Below are 26,126 nucleotides of genomic sequence, written 5' to 3'. Positions count from 1 at the left end.
ACGTTAAGTAATTGCTGGAATATTCGCAACTTCTTCTCGCGCTTAATTAACGTATTATCATTTAAACTTAATAATGTTCGTGGCATTGATCGAGAATAATACTTATGTCTTTAATGGAATTCTAGTAAACGTGTAAAATAATATCTAATCCGTAATGTTTTCGATAATATCGCTTTGCGCACTTGTGATTAAATCAGCTCAATTCTACTTAATCGCTGAATATATAGTATGTATATATTTGTTTGGTATGATCTTATCCGCGTATATTGAAAATGAGATAATGCTCTTTAGCACTCGATTAAAATTGAGATTACTTCATCCAACACAAACAAAATCTCAAATTATATTTTTCATTCGTCTAATGCGCGATTTGGCGTAGAACTTCCCAATTACAATCGAAAACAACCCAGACAACATGGATGTCTAGAAGAGAATTAAAATAATATCCTGAAGACGACACAAATTGGAACATCTTAAAGACGTTAAAAAGAAAGACAATTTTATAAAGATAATTTCAAAAATTATATGATGTCCTTAATTAAATCTGCACTATATGACAAAACATGTTATATAGTAAAGTTATACAATTTTGTTACAAAAGTTACAAAAAAAGAAGAAAAAATGTTATATACCATTTCTTTTTGTAACAAGTTGTATACATAATACGTTTTGCTACATAATATGCTTTTTTTACGTATAGTATAGACGCAACTTTACAATACTCTTCCAAGAGCGCGCAATCATTATTTTACTTGCGCACTCAACGTTGATTCTTACGTAAGCAAGATACAAGACAAATTTATTCGTATTCGTGGATCGTCGGCATTGCGTGGAACTATCACTACAGCGGTGAGATTATTTCCTCTTAATTGATGTCGTTGCACGCATGACAACACGTGATTATCGAGTTACTGATTTTCGTCAACTTTCTCATTGATAGCGTCTGACACGAGCATAGCTGATACTGATTTTATCTATTGTTTACAGGTTTACACAATTAATCCCTGCTAAGTATTATCGCGATTATACAGATGCACATAAATTATACGCGCCCTGAATCATCGCTTCGCAATGTGAAACACGAACATGCCACGAGATAACATGAAAAAAGGGCATGTTTGACACATTATGCCTCCATTTTTGATCGTGAAAAATTTCCAAATTAATAATTATTTTTATCTGTAACTATATCATCCATCAATCATACCATGCACATGCCGAACGATTTGACATTTCTCTTATCGTTTAATCAGCCACGATAAGATTTATCTTACAACTTCAGATTACGTTATAAATCTATATACTTTATAGTGAAATTTATAAGGCTAATAATACAGTTTTTAAGCAATTAAATACAGTTTTTAAGCAATTAAAAATAAATATACAATTAAAATTCTCAATTAAAATTTAATTATTTTAAAGAAATACATGAAAAATAGACTCCAACAAATGAAAAAAAAAGAAACAGCATTTTGACAATGGATTAATTTGATTTTTTCCTTCGAGGATGTAACTCGCTTTATTGACAGACGCGGACTTACCCGCCGTAGCAGCCAGGAACTGAGGGAGCTTGGAACCTTTCTCTGTCATTTCTTCAAGACAGCGATGGCCGACAGTGCGGGTCCTATCGCGTATGTTCAACTCTACGGATTCTCTAACTAGGGTGTATAATACGCTGCCGAAGGAAAACTCACTGGTGCAGGATTGTAGGCATAATCTTTATAAGAACGCTCTATCTGCTCATTGTCTCGAGTGGGAGTCATATTCTCTAACCGTCTCTCTCTCTCACTCATTTCTTTTGCCGTTTCTTGCAAAGCGCGATTTCAATCGCCATCGCTGCAGTGTGCAGTGGTGAGGGATGCAACGACCGACGTCTCAAGACCTAGACCCTGAAACAAAGGACCATGGTTAAGGTCGCGTGGCGTCATTACGGTGTCTAGAAAATTTCCTCATCAAAAGGATGCCTTTGATCGAGACGAGGTTGTGTTATAAAAGAAAAAAATTTACATCGGAATTTATTTCCGAATTTTACTCAGAATCTCATTAAAATGCTGGATTGAATCCAATTCGTGATTTTGATCATCAAAATGTTTGTGAGGGAATAAGAGTTCTACACCAATTTACTTTAAAATAATAGGTAAGATAGTAACTTAATCTTTCCCAATACATTCACATAATTATTCGTAATATCTTCTATTTATCAAGAAACTAGATTCAGTTTTATAATAAATAAGGCCATAATGACGCTAAAATAGCAGTCGTAACGATGAAATTAATTAATTATGTTTTATAAAATGTAATAAAAATTACACTTGTATTGTAGATATTAAATTACAAAGCTTAAAAACATTATATTTTGTTTATAAATCAATTCGTATTTTGTGCAAGATGATTTATCTTCAAGAATGATTAGATTTACTACAGTTATTTTAAAAAGTAAGATAATTCAAGTTTGCTTTTAATTATTAGTAATATTAATAGGCTTTAATTAATAAATTATCTCTCAATTTCAATACAAATATATGGTTGAGCATTAGAAATATGTAAATTAAAATGTTATCTAAATTTTCATCATATATCGCCACGATATCATAAAGCATTTATATTTGTATTGTCACACGCGTTAGGAATATTTAAAAATAATATACTTCACCTGAGCTCATGCTCCTTCTTGATCAGCATATTCGTCCATTCGTCGACGATTTCTGCCTCGAGTTATCGCACATATTCATGATCCTATGCTCCCAGGGTTATCCACGGCCCCTTTAATGCAGAATTCCAGAGACAGTTCCTGGATCCTGGAGCAGCTCCAGCGAGAGTGAATACTCTCGGAATTTCAGCAAAGAGTATCTTCGCCTCTTCCCGCTTAAACACTCAGTACGTGCTCCTCAAACTCGAATATAAATTCCTCAAGTATTTGAGAAGTTTCGGAACGGAAGTCATCGAAGTCGTGGTACGTATCAACAACCTCAGATTTTTCAATGACATAACTTGGATAATTAACGTGAATTAACTAATAATACAATGTTTATGTATTATTTCTTAAAATTAATTTGTTTAAGTAATTATAATATTTTAAATTGTATGTAAATTATGTAAAAATTATGTCTTCTCTAGATGGTTAAATATATCGATAACTGTCTTGTTGTTGTTAAGATTTTATTAAAAAATATTAGTCATAATAAAGTTACTTTATATTTCTCTCTCTCTCTTTCTCTTTTTGCACGTAATTTCATCAATTTATTGGCGTTTTAAAGATATCAAATTTAAACGATATTCGACATTCTTTTAAATTTTGATATCTTTGTCGTTGTTAATAATTACGTTTTTTTTTCTATGCAGACGTATTACAAAATGACTGGTCTCTAATCGGTGAATAAAAAATACGCCGCAAAATTAATCTTTTTTGTTCTTCATTTTAAAAGAAAGTCTTATTGTTGCTCCACGTTTCCTAATAACGGATCAAATAGGAACTTGCTTGAAAACGTAGTAACGTTTACTGGCACATTATACTCTTTTTACGCTAGAAAACGAAGATTATATATATGTGCATACAATATATAATACGTAACGAAGTATCGCAAGGATATTTATAAATATGCATGGTATGACTTGCATTATATACACTTGCCTTATATAATTGCTATGAACCGTGTTAGTCATTGTGTAAAGGTTTTTGGAAAACAAGTATTTTTGGTTCCATGTAGAAAGTAACAAAATTATCTCTGCGTACATATATGTAAACAAAAATAAAATACAATTTCCGTTTTACTCTTTATAAATTTTCATTTATCGTTCACTTTATTTAAATCATCGAACCGTTGTTCGTTAATTAATTCGTTTTTCGATTTTTTTTTTTTTTTTTTGATTAAACCAATATTACTAACAGAAGACTGAACAGTGGTCCAAGCTCATCGAAGACATTCCTTTTTTTACCTATATTTAGATATAATTATATCTGTATAAATTTGTGGCAGTGGTATATATAGGCACATATATTATCCGCATTTCTCTGCATGATTCTTCTCTACTGTATAATGATAGCAAATCCACAGATGTTATAAAACTTTACCCTACGCATTTTTTACAAATATCTAATCACTTCAAAGTGTCTCGCGAATTCATCAGGTATTCAACATATACCATTCGTCAAGATGATCGAACGCGAGCGTTTTCTCTTCACTTCTTTGTCCTATTTTCGACGTTTATAGTTGAAGTCACTCCATTGAGTTCATCTTGGATTTGCTTAAGAGTCTTGCCTTTTGTTTCAGGCAACAGCATTACCGTGAAAAAGATACCAATGATGCAGAAACCTCCGAATATCCAGAAGATCACGTACTTGCCATTGAAAGCTTCTTCAAGATTGACGGAGAACTTGATCATGATGAAGCTCAAGCCTTCGCTAAAGAAAACAGTTATACTAGAACCTTTAGCCTTGATGTTCGAAGCGAACATCTCACCCATCAATGCCCATGGAATCGGACCCCAGCCTACGCTGTACGTGGCAATGTAGACGATAAGCGCGACCATCGGCAACCAGGATATCTGCTCTATCACGTCATCCGCGTGCTGTACCTCCTTCAGATAGAAATACAAACCCAGAGCACACTGCAAAATAAATTACACGACGATGCTCGCAAAGTAAATAGCTTCTGTTTAATCAAATCTAAATAAAAAATCTGATAAAAGTATAATAATATTAAGTGATATCTGATATTAAATTTGATAGCATTTCGTGCTTATTAATTAAACGTGATTTTAAACATAATCGCATTGCTTGGAATAAAATTTATCTTTATAATTTTTAATGATATTAATATAAATTCCTCAAAGTTTCTTTAAAAACTACAACGTATGTCCACTCTAACAAACTGTTCAAGTTCATCATTCTGTTGCAAGGCGAAATTACAACTCGTTTCATAAAATAGGGAGTAAACTTTATGACTTTACCGCATTACGTTTATCGCTTCATGAATACACTAATTTTGAACACACTTTTCATGCAAATTTCAGAATTTTCAGAATTATCTGCTGTTTATCAAGAGAGTAGTATACGAGAACTTTCTAAACGTTTTAATGCACGATATATTAAGTACTAGTTCATATATTCCTGATATTTTTCTTCTTATATTTAACGCAAAGCTTTAATGTTATTATAATTGATTTCTGCTACTAATTATCTTTGTTAGTGAGGCAGTATGTACTCAGTATCAATAACAAAATAAGATATGACGAGCTTCTCATAATTAAGTTAAATTACATCCCAGGTTAAAATTGAATTAATTTTTTCTTATTTTCATGAGTGTAATTATTCTAATTCATCGTTAATTATATAATTTAAAGTTAAATCCAAAAATAGAGACAATTACTCACCGTACTGATTAACACTCCAATTCCAGAAAAAATAAGGAGACTCTTTCTACCTGATCTGTCGACAACAAAGGGTGTCACCATTGACCCTAACAGATGCACGACTCCGACGACAATCGGCGCTATCTCCGATGAGACAAGACCTCCGGCAGCGATAAAGATATTATGTATATACACCAGCACGACACTGATGCCGATAAGCTGCTGCAAGGAAATCATGGAGCACGTGTAAATCAGCGCCTTTAAGTTCACTTTTACTCGAAACAAATCCGAGATCCTGGCTTGATTTTTGAAAGCCTCGTCAAGTGTAACCTGAAAAATCGAAAGCGAGACCGAATTTATTAAGTAAAAATATGAAAATGGGAAGCGTAATAGTGTACCTAAAATATTCTAAAATAAATGGAATAATATAAAGCTCAAATTATCGCTATAAGATAAAGTTTCAGGTCAATCGTAGCTTCTAATTCCTCAAAATGGTTTTCAATGTTAATTATTTCTGCAATTATATTATATTTTGCGATTGTTTCAACGCTGAAACAATAGCTACATTTCCTCGTTTATTATATAGTCGCGTACGACTGAAAGAGCATTCTGCAGTTCTGCAACACGCTGTATAGCACGCAAAGCATAATTGTCCCTCACAATTGTGCGACATTGTCGTTTAGGATCAAAGAAACTGTCTGCGATCTCGTTTGTCTGACACGACCTGACGGACAATATACACTCGGACATGCGTTTAGCTACGATCGAGTACATGTTCGTAACAGTGTAGGTGGATAGCATTAGCGTAGACTACTTTGTCACTCGAGAAATCAACGAATCCATAAACGGTCGCAATTAGCCATTTTTATTACAATAACTTATACCGATTGCATATTTTTCATACCGAGTTTTTCATAAAATCGAATATATCCCGACAATTTGAATTTCTCAAGGGAGAATTAATATAGGTGGTCAACAGAAAGTTGATTTAATTCTTTACACTTAAGAAAATTACCAGCTTTACTGACTTTACTTACCTGTATTTCGTCAGCCTCCTTCTGGACAGCCGCTTTGGATTTGCTTCGAAGTCTCGCTAGTGATGCGATTGCCTCTTCTCTGCGGCCCTGGCTGAGAAGGAAATACGGAGACTCCGGCATCATCATGAAGCAGACGAAGAAGATCACCGGCAGGATGGCACAGAGAATCCACAAGACCACGTAACTGACGAACGGTCCTACAATGTAAGAATATAGGATGCCGGTCGCGTTGAAAAGCGCAAGAAAAGAACCCAACGCTCCCCTGATAGAAGTCTAAAAGAATACAACAATAGTTTGTTATTATATGTATAACAAGCAATTTATTTTAATATTATTTAACAAACAAATGAGCCAGAGAGATTGAACAGTATATACAAAAATTTATACACATATATACGTTATACCAATTTTAATCATCATTTTTTAAACGGAAAACAGAAGAAAACGTGATACTGCTTGAAAACTCTGAGTGTAAATGGTTGTATCGCTTGTACATATGCAAAATAAATTTACCTCAGCGATTTCGCAACAATACATAGGAAGGATTGTAAACGTGATAGCTAAATTCAATCCAAATATAAATCGAGCGACATAAAGCTGTGCGACGTGATGTGCAGTGGCGACAAGTGTCCATCCAATTATAAATGGCACCAGAGAAGATAGCAATGTTCGTTTACGGCCCCATCTGTAGAAAAAGTCAACTTTTTATCGCCTGCAAAATAGGACGCGTCTAGTTAAATCGCTATTTTTGCGAAATTATTCATGCGTGTAATTAAATTGTTAATTTATATAAACATACCTGTCTGCGAGATATCCAGCCACGGAGGTGCCGAAGATAGCACCGATGGACGCCAGAGATCCTATCCAAGAACTCTGCTCGCTGCTGATCGGTGACCCCAAAGGTCCACCATCCTTTAATAATTGGGGTAGGACCGGACTCGTCCACGCTCCAGCCGCACCAGCCGCGACGACAGATAAACTAGCTGTGATTGTACAAAATTCTAGGATGTACAAATAGAAAATACCAAGATAAATAATTGCTGGAGTATTTACGTAATTTCTTCTCGCGCTTAATTACTATTATTGTTTAATTATATATTAAAGCTGGATTTTTGTTTTGTCAGAAAGGAAACTCTTAAGAGAGATATCTGTCTCAAAAAAGAAAGATAGAACGATGTTTGTGTCGACTTGTGTCGCTTGCTGGAAAGCTCCCAATCGTTTACGCGATAAATCCGTGCCAAGTATTATTACGAATTTATATAGATTCATACAGATACGCGCCCGAAATCATTGCTTCGCAATATGAAATACGAATGTGTTATGTGTTACGAGATAACGTGAATAGAGAAAGAATATTTGGCACGATGCTTTATTTTCGATGAAAAATTTTTATGATTATTTTTCGGTAACTAATGTAACTATATCATCTATCGATTATACCACGCACTGAATGATTTAACATTTCTCTTATCGTTTAACCAATCAGGATAAGATTTACATATCTTATAATTTTTTATCACGTTGTCAATATGATTATATTGGAATTTAAAAGTCTAATAACCTATTTTTTTATAAATAGAAATTTAAATATCAGATAATTAAAGTTGCGCTTTCAAAACTTTCAGCACAAGTAAAAGCTTCTAATACGATTCTTAAGCAAGCAAGAATTAACAAAACAATTAATAATTCTCGGGTTGAAGTTGAATTATTATCAAAAAATACGTATAAAGTAGACTCCAATAAATAAATAAAAACAGCGTTTTGACAATGAATTAATTTGATTTCTTTTCCTCAAGGATGCTGCCCTTTATGGACGCGAATTTACCCGCTATACCAGCCAGGAATTGAGGGAGCTTGGAACCTTTCTCCGTCATCTCTTCGAGATAGTGATGGCTGACGATGGTCCTGTCACATATGTTAAACTTCCCGACTGGAGTGTATAATGCACCGAAGAGGAACTCACTATAGGTACAGGGTTGTAGGCATATTATTTATAAGAGTGCCCTATCTACTCATTGCCTCGAGTGGGGGAGGTCGTATCCTCGATCTGTAATCGTCTCGATCTCCACGTCTCTCTCCCACTCATTTTTTTTGCCGCTCCTCGCAAAGCGCGATCTCGATCGCCGTCGCTGCGGCGCAGGCGATGCGGGATGCAACGACGTCTCGAGACCCTGAAACGAGACGCCATGGTCAAGGTCGTGCGGTGACGCCGCATAACGATGTCTAGGGCTTAGGAAACTCCCCGAGACCGAAAGAAACAGATCGAGTTATAGAAAAACAAAGGGATAGACGGGAATTTATTTGCGAATTTTACTTTTAGGATCTCATTAAGGTGCTAGATTGAATGTTTGTGATGAAAGAAAAATTCTATCTATTTAAAATAATATGTAATATAGTAACTTAATCTTTCCCGATGTATTCTCATATTTATTCGTAATATCTTTTTTTATCAGGAAACGAGATTCAGCTTTATAATAAGTGAGGTATAACTATAATGCTAAAATAGCAGCCACATTAAAATAAGGAAAGCAATGGTAAGCAACAAGTATACGCAGTATTTTGAAATGTATATTTTATTTATTTATTACTTTAATAATTTATATACAAAAATATATCATTGTGTATTAAAATATATACAATATGGCCATAAACAGTTGATATGTAGCAGATAAAGAGTAGAGCACTGTCTTGAATAAGGTCTGTCATTTTTTAAAATTAATTTGCCATTTGTACAAATCCGAACGTCTTGCGAAAGGCAAAAGGAACCTTATAGACAGTGTCATTCATTATTTATTAATATAGTAGAGTGTTTTCTTTATATATACTTTATAAAAGTTATTTCAAAACGTCAATATTATCTACATTAAAAATTGTTTATAAAAATCTTTTTTGTTGATTAATATATGCAGCCAGCGCTTATTTGTCAATAGAATTTATCAATCTTTTTAATATAATTATAATTTCCATTATTATAATTTTATCTGGCAAATTAGATTTTGAAAGCAATATATCAGAATAAATAGAATAATTTTTTTAATATTAAAATGCTTCAGTATACTGATTGTGAGACGATATTACATTAAAAATTTGTCGTATCTCTTCTTAAGTTGTTAGGACTAAAAAATGCATCGCGCGTTTATAAATAATACTACTTATTAAAATAATATTACAATGTTACTCATAATAACTTAGATAATTATTGTGAATCAACTAATAATACAATGTTTTATTATGTCTTAAAATTATTTTGTTCGCGTAATTATAATAATTTATGTTGTATGTAAATTATGTAAAATTGTGTTTTCTAGATGATTAGATATAACGATAACCGCCTTGTTGTTGTCAATATTTTATAAAAAAAAGTTATTTCATGTTTCTCTCCATTTTTTTGCGCCGTATATATTCACCAATTTATTAGCAGTTTTAATGATATCAAATTTCTACGCTACTCGACATGAAATTTTCTTTTAGATTTCGATATCTTCGACGTCGTTGTTAATATAATTACGTTTTCTTTCTATGCAGACGTATTATAAAATGACTAGTCTCTCATCCGTGAACGAGAAATACGCCGCAAAATTAATCTTTTTCGTTTTTCATGTTTTACGCCACGTCCAGCAAAATCTCGATAAAATACGCGTAAAGGAGTCGTATTGTTGACTCCACCGCGTTTTCTTAATCACGGACCAGAATCAGGAACTTGCATAAAAACGTAGGAACGTTTACTAGCACATCACAAATTCCTTTACGCTCGGAAGACGAAGCTTATGGACAATGATACGTGACAAGGTATCATTAACGCGAGCGTATTTACGAATATGTATGATATGACCTGCATTATATACACATACAATTGCTGTGTGCCATATTATGCATAGGTGTTTGGAAGACGATGAAGTATTTTTGGTTCCACGTAGAATACAACAAAACTGTCTCTGCGTAAACATAATATATGAGCAAAAATAGAATCTATCCCCGTTTTACTCTTTCTAAATTTCTACTTATTATTCATTTTATTTAAATTATCGAACCATCATTCGTTCATTGATGCGTTTTCCATTCTTCTTTGTAATTTAAGCAATATTAATAACAGGAGACTGAATGGTAATCCAAACTCAATGATATATTTTTGCCCATATTATATCAACAATATATATAAAGGCAGTGTAATATAGGCACGTATATTGTTCGCATTCTGATATTCTACTTGATTCTTCTCCGCTGTAAATGATGTCAAATCTCTAGATATGTCATAAATATATAAAACTGTACTCCACGTATCTTTTATAAATATCAAATATCTTTAAAGTGTCTCGCGAATTCGTCAGGTGTTCCGCGTACACCATTCATCAGGATAATCGAAGGCGAATATTCCCTCCTCATTTCTTCGTCCCATTTTCGACGGTTATAGTCGAAGTCACTCCATTGAGTTCGTCCTGGATTTGCTGAAGAGTCTTGCCTTTCGTTTCAGGCAACAGCAGTACCGTGAAAAGTACACTAAGAATGCAGAATCCTCCGAAGATCCAGAAGCCCCCGTACTTGCCATGGAATGCATCCTCGAGGTTGCTGGAGAACTTGGTGATGATGAAAGCCAAGAACCAGCAGACGAAAACCGTTATACTGGAAGCTTTAGCCTTGACATTCGAGGCAAACATTTCACCCATCACTGCCCATGGAAGCGGGCCCCAGCCTACGCAGTACGTGATAATGAAGATGATGAGCGCGACTATCGGCAACCAGGATATCTGCTCAACCACGTCGTTCGCGTGCTGTACTTCCTTCAGGTAAAAATACAAGCCCAGGGCAAACTGCAAAATAAATGTCCAGTCACATGACAAGCTCGCAATAAAAGTCTAATAGCAAAAATCAAAATTTAACAAAAAAATTCAGTGCTATTGAACATGTTCGATGCTAGAAGAATTGTGATCTATGATGACGCATTATTGTTATGAAAAATTTCTGAAGTTTTTCACAATTTTTAATATTATTAAATTTCTAAAGTATCGAGATATGTTCCAAAGTATCTAATGGAAAAAAGCAACTCAGGTTTCGAAAGATCCTAAAAAGAAGAATTATAATTTTCTCAACTCTTTCTGCCGTGTGTTATCGTACGCGCGTCTGCCTTCTGTCTGTAAATTATGTAATCGTGCACACACGGTCACGTGGAAGTTCTCTAGCTTCGTACATTGAATTACATCCGATACATCGCATTCCATTTCAATGCGTAATGATAATTCGTATGTACAATGCTCGACCTTCCTCGTCTCGCATTGTACATCCGCGTGGTTCGCTGTTATATATTTCCCGCACCGATTTCACCGAGCACGGAAACTTTACCGTATCGGGCATCTATATTTATCTGATCTACAGAGAGGATCGTGCGAGTGGTGATCTCAAGTCGCGACTCAATCCTCTTTGTCAGGTAATTAAGTAATTTGCCCCGAGAATGATTTCCTCGAAGGTGAGATGAGTGATAAAAGAAAGAGTCATTAAATGCAGCAAATGTAATTATGCATGGCGATGCGTAAACGCGCGACTGAGGAATGCGTTTAATGATCTGCATATAATCCACGAGATGAAAATTAATCGGCACGCGATAAATCGCGCCAGTCATCTACAAATTATCGTCAACAAAAAATATTTATAGGATATCAGTACCAGATTAATACATAACAAAATTTTATTTTTCTCTAATTTATCTCATTGAACGACCAGATTACGAGGCTTACAAAAAACAAACGTCTGTTTAATGCAATTTAAATGAGGAAGCTGATAAAAATGACAAGTTGACTAACTTGGGTTTGAATCTAAAAATAGAGGCAATTACTCACCAAACTGACTGTCTCTCCTATCCCGGAGAAAACGAGGAGCATCCTTCTACCTAATTTGTCGACAACCAAGGGGGTGACCATTGACGCAAGCACCTGTACGACTCCGATGATAATTGCCGCTATCTCCGATGGGACAAGACCTCCGGCAGCGATAAAGATCTTTTGCATATAGAACAGTACGACGTTGATACCGCTAAATTGCTGGAAGGAAACCATGAGACATGTGTAGATCAACGCCTTGAAGTTCACCTTCACTTTGAATAGGTCCGAGATGCTGGCTTGATTCTTGAAAGCCTCGTCAAGTATCACCTGGAAAATTGAAAGCGAGACGAATTTATTAAGCAATAAATATAAAAATTGGAGCATAAAAGTTGGCTAGAATATTCTGAAATAAATAGAATAATATAACGACCAAATTATTATTAAGAAATAAAGTTACGTTTTCGATATAAATTCGACCACCATGACCTAGATTTTGATGCGTACTTTAATTCTAGACAAGAATTTTGCATTTCTATAAAGCCAATTAAAAGATTAGTGCTAAGAAAAAAACCGAAAAAAACCGGCTAAAATCACGGCTTTAGGATCACCTTAACACTGAAGCAAATTTGCTGTCCACTTACAATTTCTCAAAATTGTTTTCAATGTTAATTACTTCTGCAATTATATTATATTTTGCAACTGTTTCAACGCTGAAGTAATAGCTGCTTTTCTTCGTTTAATATATGGCCACGTACGACTGAAAGAACACCCGGCAGTTCTGCAAGACTCTGCATTGTAGGAAGTAATGTTGTCTGCAAGTCAGTCATAACTGTCCCTCACGACTGTGCGACATTGTCATTTAGGATCAAGGAACGGCCTTAGCCGCGACCTCGTTTGTCTAACGTGATCTGACAGGCAATATATACTCGGACATGCGCTTAGCAATGAGATCGAGTACGTGCTCGTGACAGTTCAGATAACATTAGCGACTATCTTGTTACTCGAGAAATCGACGAAGCCTTAAAGGACTCCGAATGGAATTAGCAATTTTTATTAGAATAAATTATACAAACTGCATATTTGTCGCGCGCTCGCACAGATTTTTTCATAAAATTGAATATCCCTACAATTTGAATTTTCGTGCGAAGTGTTGATAAAAAGTCAACTAAGAATCGAATTGATACTTAACTCTTAAGAATCTTGAGATTCTTTTAGAGCAGAGGAATTTATAAGAGAAAATTATGCTTTGCTGACTTACCTGTATCTCGTCGGCCTCCTTCTGGACAGCCGCTTCGGATTTGCTGCGGAGCTTCGCTAGTGATGCGATCGCCTCATCTCTGCGGCCTTGATTGAGAAGAAAATACGGAGACTCTGGCATCATCATGAAACAGACGAAGAAGATCACCGGCAGGAGGGCACAGAGAATCCAGAAAACCACGTAGCTCACGAACGGTCCAATAGCGTAGGCATATAGGAAACCGATCGTGATAAAGAGCTGAAGAAAAGAACCCAACGATCCCCTGATAGAAGTCTGAAAAGATATAACAATAAGATGTAACAGATGTAACAATAAGATATAACAAAAAGATGTAACTTCTTAATACCAATTTATCGTCATGTTTTAAACGAAAAACAGTAGAAAGCACGATAGTCCTTGAAAACTCTGCGCATAAATGGTTGCGTATAAATGTACAACTTGTATGCAAAATAAGTTTACCTCAGCGATTTCACCACAATACATAGGAAGGTTTGTGAACGTGATAGACACAGCCAATCCAAATATGAATCGAGCAATATAAAGCATAGAAACGTGGACTGCACTGGCGATAAGTATCCACCCAATTATAAACGGTACCAGAGAAGATAGCAGTGCTCGTTTACGGCCCCATCTATAAAAACAGAGAAAATCAGTTTTTTGTCGTCTTCAGTTTAGTTGCCTTCGTCAAGTATTTGCATCTGATGTGCTTTATAAAGATTGGTTCCTTTCTTTAGTTTCAAACTTGTACGCTCAGGAAATAGGATGCATAGTTAAATTGCTATATTGCAAATTATTCGTGCGTTCAATCGGACGACTAATTTATACAACACACTTTTCTCCAATGGATCCCGCTACGAAGCTGCCGAAGATAGCACCGAGGGCCACCAGAGATCCTATCCAGGAACTCTGCTCGGCACTGATTCGCGACCCCAAAGGTCCGCCATCGTCTTCCAATTTAGGGAGTATTGGACTCGTCCACCCTATAGCGGCACCAGTCGCGAGGACAGACAGACTACCTGTGATTGTAAAAAAATTCCAGGATGTATAAATGAAAAATATTACGATAAATAATTGCAGGAATATTCGCATAACTTCTTCGCGCGCTTAATCAACATGCTGTTAATCTCTTGTTAATCTCTCTGAATTGAATGATAGATAATTGAACGCGTTGTTAATCTACAACTTTCATATCAAAAGGCAATATCTCTTGATCGCTATTTTATCGCTTTACTGAGGCTTGATAATATATCCATCAGTCTACAAATGCGAATTTATATTAAGCCGTAGATAAACACGGGAAGATAAATCATAGTTATACGCGTTTATTCGCGTCTGTCTCGCCTGTCGCGCCTGTCAATCATTGTCACGTTTGTTATATTTTTAATATGTTTGCACTGTTAATACTTTCTAAGACACTGTTAGTTTAAGATTTTTTTTCTGTCCTCTTTTTGTTTGTATCATTTATGTGAATGTCAAACTATCAAATCAGATTTTATAATGAAAGAGATAAATCATTTCTCTTATTATATAATTATATATATAAGAATAGAGTTGTAACATGTTGCTAAAAATATCGAAATTTTATGTTTTTTTATTTAGACAGTCGTTTGCAAAAATTTACTCTTGTGATACATTTATTCTGTTGCGCGCGACACAAGATCTGTATATTTTTTACGAATTATAAATTCACATTAATTTAAACATATAAAAGCTAGAATTTTATTTCGTCAGAAAGAAAACCTTTAAGAAAGATGTCTATCTGTCTCTAAACAAAATCTCAAATTGAATTTTTTATCACTCCTTTTCCCGAAAGAAATTGATTTTCCGTCTCGAGATTAGCAATTCAATCATGCTAGTGATCGAGATAATTTACCAGCAATGCTCCGCTGACGAAATGCGAGTCAAAGCGCGCTTTGAAGATTTTTCCGGCGATAAAGTGGTTTTACATAATTGTGTATTTCGGGTAATGCGGTGAGGTTCAAGGCCCACGGTGCTTCCGGTTTTACCGAACAGCGAACGGTTTCGAAGCTTACGAAGCAGAGGTTTAAACTGTAATGCAGCAGAGGATATCCAGCAGCAGACTGTCGCAGGTAAATTTGATGTACCTTGAGATTTAAGTACCTCACAAGACTTAAGTAAAAGAATTTTTATTAATCCATCGCACGTCCATAAATTTAAATATTAAATTTTTTATTATAAATTGGATGAAATAAGAAACATTTATATTGCAAGAATATTTCGTACTTACAATTAGAACACTGCTACCTATAATAATATCCTACATTTTTTATATCAAACAGAGCATTTCATTTGCGTTTTGTATCATAAATCATAAATGAGGGACAATGCATATTTATATTTTCAGTGTATTTATATATTCTGAAAAAAACTTTGTGTTTATAATTAGTTCGTTATTATCCGACGATATTCTTATGTTAATAAATACTTAATTTATGTTCTGTATCACGAATGCGGGGAGAGATGACGCGGTGCCTTGGTGCACAAACATAGATTGAATTATGCGCTGATCTGTCACTTCGTTACAAATAGCCTACGCGCGATCAATAGAAAAATCGACAAAGCGATTATTATAATGATGTTCCGCGTCGCGGAGTTATCGCATTTACGTAATTCCTCGATGCGCCATGCAATTACATCGCCGATCGCGCGCGTCGCGATATCGAACTGGGCGGTGATGTGTCGTAAGAGCCCCGCACGCGCACGTGACATCCAAAAGATACAATTTCGCTAGTATTGTCATAACGTAATATTAGGGCTCAGACACAATGAGAGGCGTAAGAAACAAGGAATTAAACATAGTAATCGCATCTTTTTTCAAGACACAACTTTTTTCTTTTTTTCAAGACGCGGGATTCTCTCTATGTTTAATGCCTTGTTCCTTATTTCTCTCATTGTGCCTGAGTCCTTAAAGTTACTGTTAATGGCGCAAATACAGGATTGCACTTCGCGTTCCTATGGGAAAAAGATATCCTGGGTAGCTTTAACAATATCAATGAATCAGTCACGCGGAAAACAGCAAGCTATATTTCGTCGAATTTTACTGGCGTTGCTTTTGCCCACCATTGAAAATTGTTCTAAAATATTACAATTACAAACGCAATATTTATTTAAATATTTATGAACACGATTAGTCAAGCGTTTAAATATTTTGTGGTATATCCAGACGACCGTTAACAATATACGAAATTACAGAAAAAGAATTGCAGAAAGAGAAACAAGGGTATTGTATTTCCGCAAGATTTGTGTTTGTAATAATAAATTAATCAAGCTACAGTCTTATCAATGCCAAATTGTTAATTCGCGAGCAAAAATATGATCTGACGTAAATTGTCAAGCTACAGCTATATCAATGTCAAATTCGCTCGCAAACAAAAATATGGTCTGACGTAAGTCATCTTCAACGAGAATTAAAATTGTGACTTTCCTCAAACAATGTAACATAGAACTTCCTAATGTAATCTAAAACAATCTAGACAGCACCGCATATCTAGAAGACGTCTTAAAACAGTACCAAAGATGTCATAAATCAGAACATCTTAGAGAAGTTATCTTATAAAGTTGTCTTTCTGAATTTGTCCTTAAGATTAAGCTGTCTCTTAGATGTTCTATAAGACGCAATAATGCTGTCCCAAAGGTGTACAATCAATTTGTCTGCGCCACTCAAGGTTGATGACCTTTTTTGATACGCAAGTAAAATACGAGGCAAATGGAACTTTCGCATTCGTGGATCGTCGTCTTTGCGTGGGACTATCATCTCCGTGGTGGGGTCATTTCCTCTTAATCTCTTTGCGCGCGCGATAACACACGATTGCCGAGTTACTAGTTTGCGCTGAATTTAGTAAATTATTTTTTCATTAATCGCGCCTGACACGAGATGATAATGATTATCTATCGCCACGCAATAAATTCGTGCCAAAATATTATCGCGAATATATAGATTCAGATAGATACGCGCCCGGAATCATCGTTTCGCGATGTAAAACACGAATGCGCCAAGAGATAACGTGAAGAAAGAAATAGTTGTTTGACACTTGATGCCTCATTTTTGATCGTGAAAAATTTCCGCGTTGATAATCACTTTTTTGTAACTGTATATTATTCATCGATCATACCATGTACTTGCCGAACGATTTGACATTTCTCTTATCGTTTATTTAACTAACCAATATAATTTATTTTATAACTTTAGATCGCGTTACAAGTCTATATATAATTATAGTGAAGTTTATAGGTCTATTAACCTTATATCCTTTCAGAAATAGAAATTTAAATATCAGATAATTAAAGTTGCACTTTCAAAACTTGTTGAAAGTAACGGTTTCCAATACAGTTCTTGAAGCAATTAAAAATTTTGGAATTAATACAATCGTACTATTACATATTCGCACATTTTAAATATTATCTGCAATATTAAATAATATTCTATATTGACATATTTTTTTGTTGAAACAGTAAGCAATTCTGTTATGAGATAATTTCACGCTTCAACAGATTTCACCTTTAAATGCGCAATTTTTCGTATATAGCATTCCGAATATTTTTCTGAGTATTTTTCCCGTCCTGGGCCTTTCCATCCAGAAGGGAAAGAAGAGCTAGAGAAGGCCCTTTACAGATATGCAAAACCGCGTGTTTTTATTTCGAACTTCATAAAGGAGAGTATTTACGGATCATCAAAAGTCGTTTCGCAAAATTATGCACTTAAGGGGTTAAAATCTTTTCATGACTACTGAATAAAAGTGGAATATTTTGAGACGAGATGGGGCGTTATCTGGCGAGACTTTCAAAATAAAAATGCCAATATCGAAGGCGTGCCGCTGAAAATGCAAGGTCGATGCTCTTTTGCCCCCGAACGAGATATCAAAGTTGATGCTGCATTAAATAGTCCAAGTTAGAAAAGCACAACGATGACCCGTCGTTGAACGGGTAATCCTTCTTAATCTTCTTAATTTTATTTGTCGGCTCGTTGAAGCTGCATTCGCAGTGCGCTCTTTTGTTGCGAATTATACATGACAATAACTACCTCTTTATTTACGCCGCGTTCACGCGCGCAGCACTACGCGCGTGCTGGATTATCGCGCGGGACAGAAATGGACGACAAAATGGCCTGGGCGTGCGATAAAAATCGATAAGTAACGAAACGCAGTTAAATCTGCTTGCGAAACGCTACACCGCGCGAATCGCGAATTATAGAGTGGAAGTCTAAAAAAAATGACACCTCGAAATATGAAGAAATTTCGTGTTGCAAAAGTATTTGTTCATAAATTTATTAGCCTGCAACTTAAAATATTCAATTTGCGCCGTCAGAATTTAATTTATTGACACTTTCAAAAATTTACAACGTAAAGCTCAACTTGAAAGATTCTTATAATGTATGGTATGTATTCTTTTGTGTGTGTATTATGTATTGTATACAAGACATTATGTAATCTTAAAAAAACCGTCGTGGAATAACATTAAAAAATCATCAATCACGCCAGCGATCAAGAAAAGTGCGATCATAAGAATCGCTTTTATCGTCGCGATAAGGCAATTCAGATTACAGTTAACAGGAAATACAATCTTCTGATGCAAAAAGAACTGGCCTTCTCTTCCGATCGTCGAACAATGTCGCGCCGAACGAATCGCCTAACGAATTACGATAATGGGACACGTGACGAAACACGATTACGTTTCGGAAGATTAGTGCGTGATTTACGCTTGACAGCCAGAAAAGTCTGCGCATCGTCATATATTTTCACGCGCGATTGTAAATATTTATATGTCACCGTCATTTACGTTGCAAAATCGTTCGCATTGACGTTGCGCCACGGTCAGCCGACAAACATCGACGTCCGCTCGACGAAACGTTCGAACTGTATCCGACACGTGAGCAAAATTGCATCTAATTAAAAATGGGAGCAACGAGATAGGATAACGTAATCGATATAGTTAACGACGGGCGAGAGAGAGAAAGGCGTTACCGCGGATAACGCGATATATTCGGAAAAATCTCGATTGGGAGTATAAAAATATCACGACAATGATATATCCATTGCGTAGCTGTCGATACCGTGAAACAGTAAAACTGGATTTTTACGCGAGATCTCATCATGGGGCACGTGACGAGAAGACCGATAAAGATAAATAAATCAGGTAAACAACTCGTCGCAAAAGGCTCACAATAAACTCAACGAATTTTATGGACGGATATATGGAAAAATACGAATCACTTCCAACAACGTTTTCGAAAGGGTAAATTCTTTATTCTCTTCTCTAAACATCTAGGTAGAGAAAACAAACAAAAATCCAGAGATTCTTCTTTTATGAATGTCAAGCGCATTTTTCGCCTTAATCGACATTTAAGTGAGAACCTGTTCATTGAGTCCACTTAGCAATGTAGATTAAAAGATATTAATTACGTTTGACGTCTATATGCATGGGCAAGATAATAAAATTTTGTTTTCCAATTAAATCCAGTTAACTTCTTCGATTAACTCCAAATAATCTCATGATTGTATTTTATCAAAGGTATGCCACTTTGTGACTTAATAAACAAGATTGAAGTATTAGGCTTTTAAAAGTGGCAGATAATGCTTCGAATTACGATGCATTATAAATCTCTTACGGCATCGAGATTAATCTTTTGGGCTTTTGAGCTTCTGTATTAAAGCTTTTTGCTTACAACAGAATAATTTAAAATCTTCGGGAATGGAAGGCTGACAAATGTATTTTTAACATTGTCGATGCAGAAATTCCAATACATATTAAAGTGACTTTTGCCAAGTAAGTTAACAAATGTATTGCATCAGATGTTCATTCGCGGGACAGATTGTAATGCAATGTCGCCTATCGTGCATATTCTAGTAAAATATATTACATGCACGTATGGCCATGAGGTATCCTGGCCTTTCGTCATGGAAACTTTGACGTCACGAGGACAAGTCGATGCCACGAATGTGGACTCTTCGATTGTCATGCCGGGGTTCAAGTCAATAACAAATAGAGAAATCAAATCCACTGGTTCACGCATAAATAATTGCTGATTAAGATACGGGGATCTCCGTTTCTCTCCGTTCAAGGATTCCCGCTCTCGCCGCCTCGCGTGATTTCCGATTTCGCGCGAATCGGCATTGCAGAGCTAATCAGAGCTGATCTGAATTTTTATGTGTCGGACGCGTGTCGTCGCGCGCTGCGCGCATGCAGAAATTTAAATAATTCAACCTCGCGCGATTCTCCCCGTCGAGCGGCGCGATTCAGTCACGCGGAGTGTCGCGGAGAGAAAATCGAACGCGAAAATCTTAATGATACACGAAGCGAGGAAGCGTCCTGTGATTTTATTCCTTCTCGCTGACCAGGTGGTTTCGGTAAGAAACACGCATCGTGGGTCGTGGGAGAATCGAACGCTGATTTCCATTGAGGATGAAATTGCTCTCAATTCGACCGGTGATCATTACCGAACAATCGAAGGGCCGCTGGCTCTCATTACGAATTCGATTGGACTCCGCGGCCGGGCCCCTCCAACTCGGAATTCTCACTTCGGGCTCTCGTTCAATCTCAGGCTGTGCCGCCTGCATCGCGGTAATGAGGAAGTAGTTTAAACCGATTGCGATCTTTGTCGGTTAAAATTGAATTCGGTCGAGCGCCGGATGTGAATCGTTTAATATTCCCGTCATCCGAGTAACGCGAAGGACTCGCCGACGGACATGAATCGTGGCACGTATATAGCCGGGCATTGTACCTCCGTTCTTTCCCGAGTGAGTTTTCGATGCTAATATCTCAAGTTCTAGCTAATCTCAAACTTGGCTCGGTCGATCGGAATCATCGAGACTAATAATTATCTCTCGGCTTCCTCTTTCTCACCGCGTAATAGCGTCGCGCGAATTTAGTAGCGAATTGAATCGCCACGTTTATTTTCCTGCCATTTTTCGCGAATCTTCGGTTCTCGTCAAAACCATTTTAAAAACATCGTAAATTTTCTAAATACTTTTATGATGAGTCCTCACTTTTTGCTAAAACAATTTAAGAAAATTATTTTAAAACAAAAAGTATCAACGAAAAGTTTACTATAAAGTTTTGCTAAACGATAAAAGTCCTCTTTGATAAAGTTATTTCTAATTATATTATTCTAGCGATAAATGCTCGCGTTATTTTCTCTCATTGTTTATTATGATTACTGTTTATTGGTAACTTGAAAAAGGAAAATTGAATAATTGATAAAAATACAATAGAAATCCTTATATTACGACGATATTATTTGTATTTGATCACGTATTAACCTGGGGTAATATTTTCGTTACATTATCGTTGAGTTGTCACATTATTGTTTACTAAACTTTCATAAAGTAAATAATTTCATAAAGGGGCCAGCGAACAAAGCTCGTTCTTAGCGCTTATAATTATATATTACAAGCGACGAATATACATATATTCATAAAGTAATATTATTAGACTTTATCGCGTGTCGACGTAAATTATAATATATGTAAACGTAAACAATATTTAAGACGGAATGATTCTGCTTTGCCCTCGCGTATTTGTTTGTTGTCTTTGACTTGCGTCAATAAATTATTTCCTGCGATGGAAAAAGAGGCAAACAGACGACTGTGAAATATTTTATTAATATAAAAGTAAAACGGGGGGACAAAGCGTACACGAGAACAATTTCAATTCCCGTGGACATCGATGATGATCGTCTCACGCATGTGCAAAATGCAGCGTGCTTCACACGTGGTGAGGAGCCGGCGGGACCGCCATGCCTCTGCATTTTCTTCAATTAATGTCACTCATATCAAAAGAGTAAGTGCACCATTAAAAAGCAAATCGTATGATTTATTACTCCCATTATTCAATTTGATCGTTTTAAACCCTCTGCACTACGCCGATGAATGTATAATACAATCCAATTCTTCTTTTGAAGAGGGGGGGATTTAAAAAAACAATCCCGCGCGCATAAAAGAATCAAATCAAATCTAATGTTACACTGTGCAAATGTATTGTATTAACAGCTTTTGACGATCTTCCTTGACGAGATTCGAAAATACAGAACGACCGGAATATGACAATAAAATCGACGCGAAGAACGTCCCCAAAGCGTCGAGTTGATCGATCGGGTTGTGTGTAACGCAAGGGTGATTATTCGTCGTATCTCAATCAGAAATTCACCACACCAGTACATCGTTGATGAAATAGAAAATTTTCCGCACTTAAAATTGAAAAGCACTATAGCCAATTAATTATAAAAATTAAATAAGCAGTGTATTATTTATGCATTGTACCTGCAATTTTGTTTTATAAAGTTCTATTTTAAAAATTTCAACATAATTTCAATTACCGCATAATGAAACAAAGTAATAGCTATAACCGTTATTAATAACTAGAAAGTAACGGCAAAATTATGATAATGCGTAATGCTGTTGCATAAACAATTAAATACACGTTTTAAAAAAATTAATCCACCAAGTACCGACATCATATTCAGAAAATAATTCAAAAGTAACGGTCTTTTACTTATTATTATAATTTGAAGAATTTTTCCAATGTTTTCTAATCGTTAAAGTTGAATTGTTTTGAAGAAATACATGAAAAGTAGAGATAAATAAGTCTAAGAAAACAATGTTTTGACAATGAATTGATTTAAAAAATTTTTATTCTCGAGGATTTAGCCTTTCATTGACAGACGCGAACTTACCCGCCCCTGCAGCCAGGAACTGAGGTAGCTTGGAACCCTTCTCCGTCATCTCTTCGGGATGGGCGACGATCCTGTCGCGTATGCTCAACTCCACGGATTCTCTGACCGGGGGTGTACCGGGTGTACCATACACTGCCGAAGGGGAACTCACTGGTACAGGACTGTAGGCATAGTCTATATAAGAGCGCCCCTCTATCTCCTCATTGCCGCGAGTGGGGGTCATTTTTACGATCTCTCTTTCTCGCTTGGCTTCCTCCGATTGTTCCCACGTCTCTCTCCCACTTGTTTCTTTTGCCGCTCCTCGCGCGAAGCGCGATCTCGATCGCGGGTCGATCGCCGTCGCTGCGAACGCTGCGGGATGCAAACGACCGACGTCTCGAGACCTAGACCCTGAAACGAGGCGCCGCCGTGGTCAAGGTCGCGCGGCGTCGTCGCAGAGAACGGTTTCTAGGGAGCTACCCCATCGAAAAGGATGCCCTTGACCGAGAGGAGCGAGTCGAATTATGGGGAAACAAGGGGACAGACGGGAATTTATTTCCGAATTTTACTCGGGATCTCCTCATTAAAATGCTGGAGTAAATTCAATTCGTGATTTTGATCATCAAAATGTTTGTGAGGAAAGAAGAGTTCTACCAATTTACCTTAAAATAGATAGGATAGTAATTTAAATCTTTCTCAATGTATTCACATATTTATTCGTGATATCTTTTTTTTATCGAGAAACGAGATTCAGCTTTGTAATAAATATGAAAATTAACGCAAAAATTGCAGTCGTAGCGATAAAGTTAAAAAATTAATAGTTACATTTCCGCTTTGTAGGAAAAAAAGAGTGAAAAATTGCACGATTCTAATATTAAACCCGCCTGCGTAATTATGCGCTAATTTGAATGCATTTCCAGAGAATTTCTGTTACAAATACTACGCGATAAATGCGCCCATTTACATCTTTCAGTTTGCGTTAACATCAAAATAAATGAAGACATTTATTTGAAAAAATAATTTGTTCCGAGATATTTTCTTTTTTTTCATGCTTAAAGTACTTTTAATATTAAACCTTCAGACATTAAAGTGTAGTTACGGGAATCGCTTCAACAAATTTTATGTCAGTTACAGCGCGAGCAAACCGTGCTGACGAAATCTACCCTTCGCAGAGTATCACCCTAATTCGAAGATGGTTCCCCTGGCGTTCTCCCTAATACAAGCCGAGAGAAAATCGATAACGCGCTGTACCAAACACGTTGTAATAACGCTAATGCAAATGAGTGGCGCGCGATCGATTAAATCACGAAGCGGAATCACAACAATGCCAAGCGGGACTTTTCGGTTCGCGTCTTCGTTTCGCGACATTCCGCTATACTGATTAATGTATCTGCATTTCTGACATCAATCTCGTATTATTAAACACGCTGTGTGACGGTAAGCGCCGTGTCGCTTTTCTCTCTCTCTTCCTTTTCTCGGCTTTCCGCGCGATGGAACGCGAAGAGATGGACGCGTCGTAATATTTCTATCCACTATAAATTGAACCATTGCTGGATTCCAAGTAATTCCAAGAAGATAATTCTATTACTAATACGGTCCGCTTACGTCAACGGAAAAAGCAATAAAATCCAGGACGAGATTTACGTCCTGCGACATCGACCCGCACAACCGATGTGTCACGTTACGCACATGCGTGCCGATTGCGAGTCGACAGCAGGTTCGCACGAGTAGAAACGATGTTGCTTTATAAAACTGAGAAAATACAGAAATAATAAAGAAAATTTAATTTCACGATAGAATACTCTCGTAAATCACGCTTGGCAAAGGGGCGTCCTTTCAGTTTTAAACGCAATTACGTTACGCGCTTGTTGGTAGAAGATCTCGATGGAAAACGGCAGTTGTCGCTTCGGTTTAAACTTCGGACGGAGATAAATAACTTGTAAAAATAATAAATAGATTATTGTGTACAGATGCTGTCCTTTTACCAAGCTCTAAAATAAAACGAAAACAATCCTTAGTACACGATTAGTGAATCTACATCGCGCGTTTCAGGATTAATTACAAAATATGTATATTTAAGCGTGTCTTATATGATATGCGAGTTTTGCATGCCGCTACATTTCTATGACATAAACTCAATTTTTTCACTGATATTTTCTATTAATTTCGTGAAACATTTGATTCATCTTTATTTCAAAAAAAGATTTATTAAAAAATATTAATTCTTTTTCTTTCTTAGATATTTGTTTATATTTAGAGAAAACATATTTGATTTTTCTATTAGAACAACTGCATTAATGCAGTTCTACATATACAGCACTTGTTTTGATAAAATTATTCTATTTGGGATAAAAAGCTTAATCTGATTCACAAAGCTAATTGTAATTAAATAAAGGCATACCAATGCAAAAAAACTCAATGTGAGCGTGTGTGCACTTGTTTTAATAAAAAAGACTCACAAATTCGATGAACACGACGCACTTTACTGTCGGTTATCTCTTTCGCGACTGATCGTGAATTAGAATGTTCGCAGGATGATTGAGCGAGTTCATACGAGTGGAATAGTTATTATCGCGACGACGAAAAATTCTGTTCCTCACACTTGTTCAATTGTTTTCGTCACGGAATTTTCAAGGGATCGATAATCGCTCCTCCCGCCGCACTTTCTTACGTATTATATGGAAAAAAAAAAAAGAAGTCGCGTATCGGTGAGATCTAATTGCGATCTACTGCTTATCGACGATAGCCGTGACAGTTTCGCGCGATATGCGAGAGAATAATAGTCGTGACAAGAGTCGTGACATTCTTTCAGAGACAGGATGTGTGTGGGGTGGAGGGAAGGGAGGAAAAAAGCAAAGAACGGACTTACCGATGTCGCACACACACGCACTGTCGTTAAAATGATCTTTTTCCTAAAGGAGAGCTGTGTTATAAATCTCCGATTATTTTTCTTTTTTACATAACAACAACGATAAATTATCGGAAATGTATCTCCGTGT

At 36.1% G+C, this 26,126-nt stretch overlaps 2 protein-coding genes across 3 annotated transcripts; both read right to left on the bottom strand.

Moving 5' to 3' along the window:
* Positions 1-3,984: 3,984 nt before the first annotated feature.
* LOC112463376 (facilitated trehalose transporter Tret1-like) lies at positions 3,985-8,263 on the bottom strand. The gene is made up of 6 exons (XM_025029784.1): positions 8,215-8,263; positions 7,189-7,372; positions 6,903-7,074; positions 6,390-6,662; positions 5,374-5,682; positions 3,985-4,608 (listed from the first exon to the last, which is right to left on the bottom strand). Exons 1-6 carry the CDS (start codon positions 8,261-8,263, stop codon positions 4,180-4,182), a joined length of 1,416 nt encoding a protein of 471 aa, XP_024885552.1. The 3' UTR covers positions 3,985-4,179.
* Positions 8,264-9,102: 839 nt separating this feature from the next.
* Positions 9,103-25,689, bottom strand: LOC112463362 (facilitated trehalose transporter Tret1-2 homolog). Of its 2 annotated transcripts, none has more exons than XM_025029738.1 (7): positions 25,587-25,689; positions 23,149-23,538; positions 14,293-14,476; positions 13,920-14,091; positions 13,461-13,733; positions 12,221-12,529; positions 9,103-11,197 (listed from the first exon to the last, which is right to left on the bottom strand). In XM_025029738.1, exons 2-7 carry the CDS (start codon positions 23,369-23,371, stop codon positions 10,769-10,771), a joined length of 1,590 nt encoding a protein of 529 aa, XP_024885506.1. In that variant the 5' UTR covers positions 23,372-23,538; positions 25,587-25,689; the 3' UTR covers positions 9,103-10,768. The 2 variants fall into 2 exon arrangements, with proteins under 2 accessions (XP_024885506.1, XP_024885505.1); XM_025029737.1 differs by having other exon boundaries at positions 25,529-25,644.
* Between the last annotated feature and the right edge of the window lie 437 nt (positions 25,690-26,126).

This window comes from Temnothorax curvispinosus, unplaced genomic scaffold (assembly GCF_003070985.1).
Source record: "Temnothorax curvispinosus isolate PA1 unplaced genomic scaffold, ASM307098v1 QBEX01013138.1, whole genome shotgun sequence".
In the NCBI taxonomy this organism is placed as follows: domain Eukaryota; kingdom Metazoa; phylum Arthropoda; class Insecta; order Hymenoptera; family Formicidae; genus Temnothorax; species Temnothorax curvispinosus.
This window is presented reverse-complemented; position numbering and strand designations above follow the sequence as displayed.

Coding starts and splice junctions, on each gene's coding strand:
- LOC112463376 (XM_025029784.1), bottom strand. CDS start 8,263: ATGACGGAGAAAGGTTCCAAGCTCCCTCAATTCCTGGCTGGTATAGCG. Junction 7,373..8,214: donor ATTCCTGGCTGGTATAGCGG/GTAAATTCGCGT, acceptor GTACAATCACAG/CTAGTTTATCTGTCGTCGCG. Junction 6,663..6,902: donor ATTGTTGCGAAATCGCTGAG/GTAAATTTATTT, acceptor GTATTCTTTTAG/ACTTCTATCAGGGGAGCGTT.
- LOC112463362 (XM_025029738.1), bottom strand. CDS start 23,371: ATGACCCCCACTCGCGGCAATGAGGAGATAGAGGGGCGCTCTTATATA. Junction 14,092..14,292: donor GCGGGATCCATTGGAGAAAA/GTGTGTTGTATA, acceptor CTGTTTTTATAG/ATGGGGCCGTAAACGAGCAC. Junction 13,734..13,919: donor ATTGTGGTGAAATCGCTGAG/GTAAACTTATTT, acceptor ATATCTTTTCAG/ACTTCTATCAGGGGATCGTT.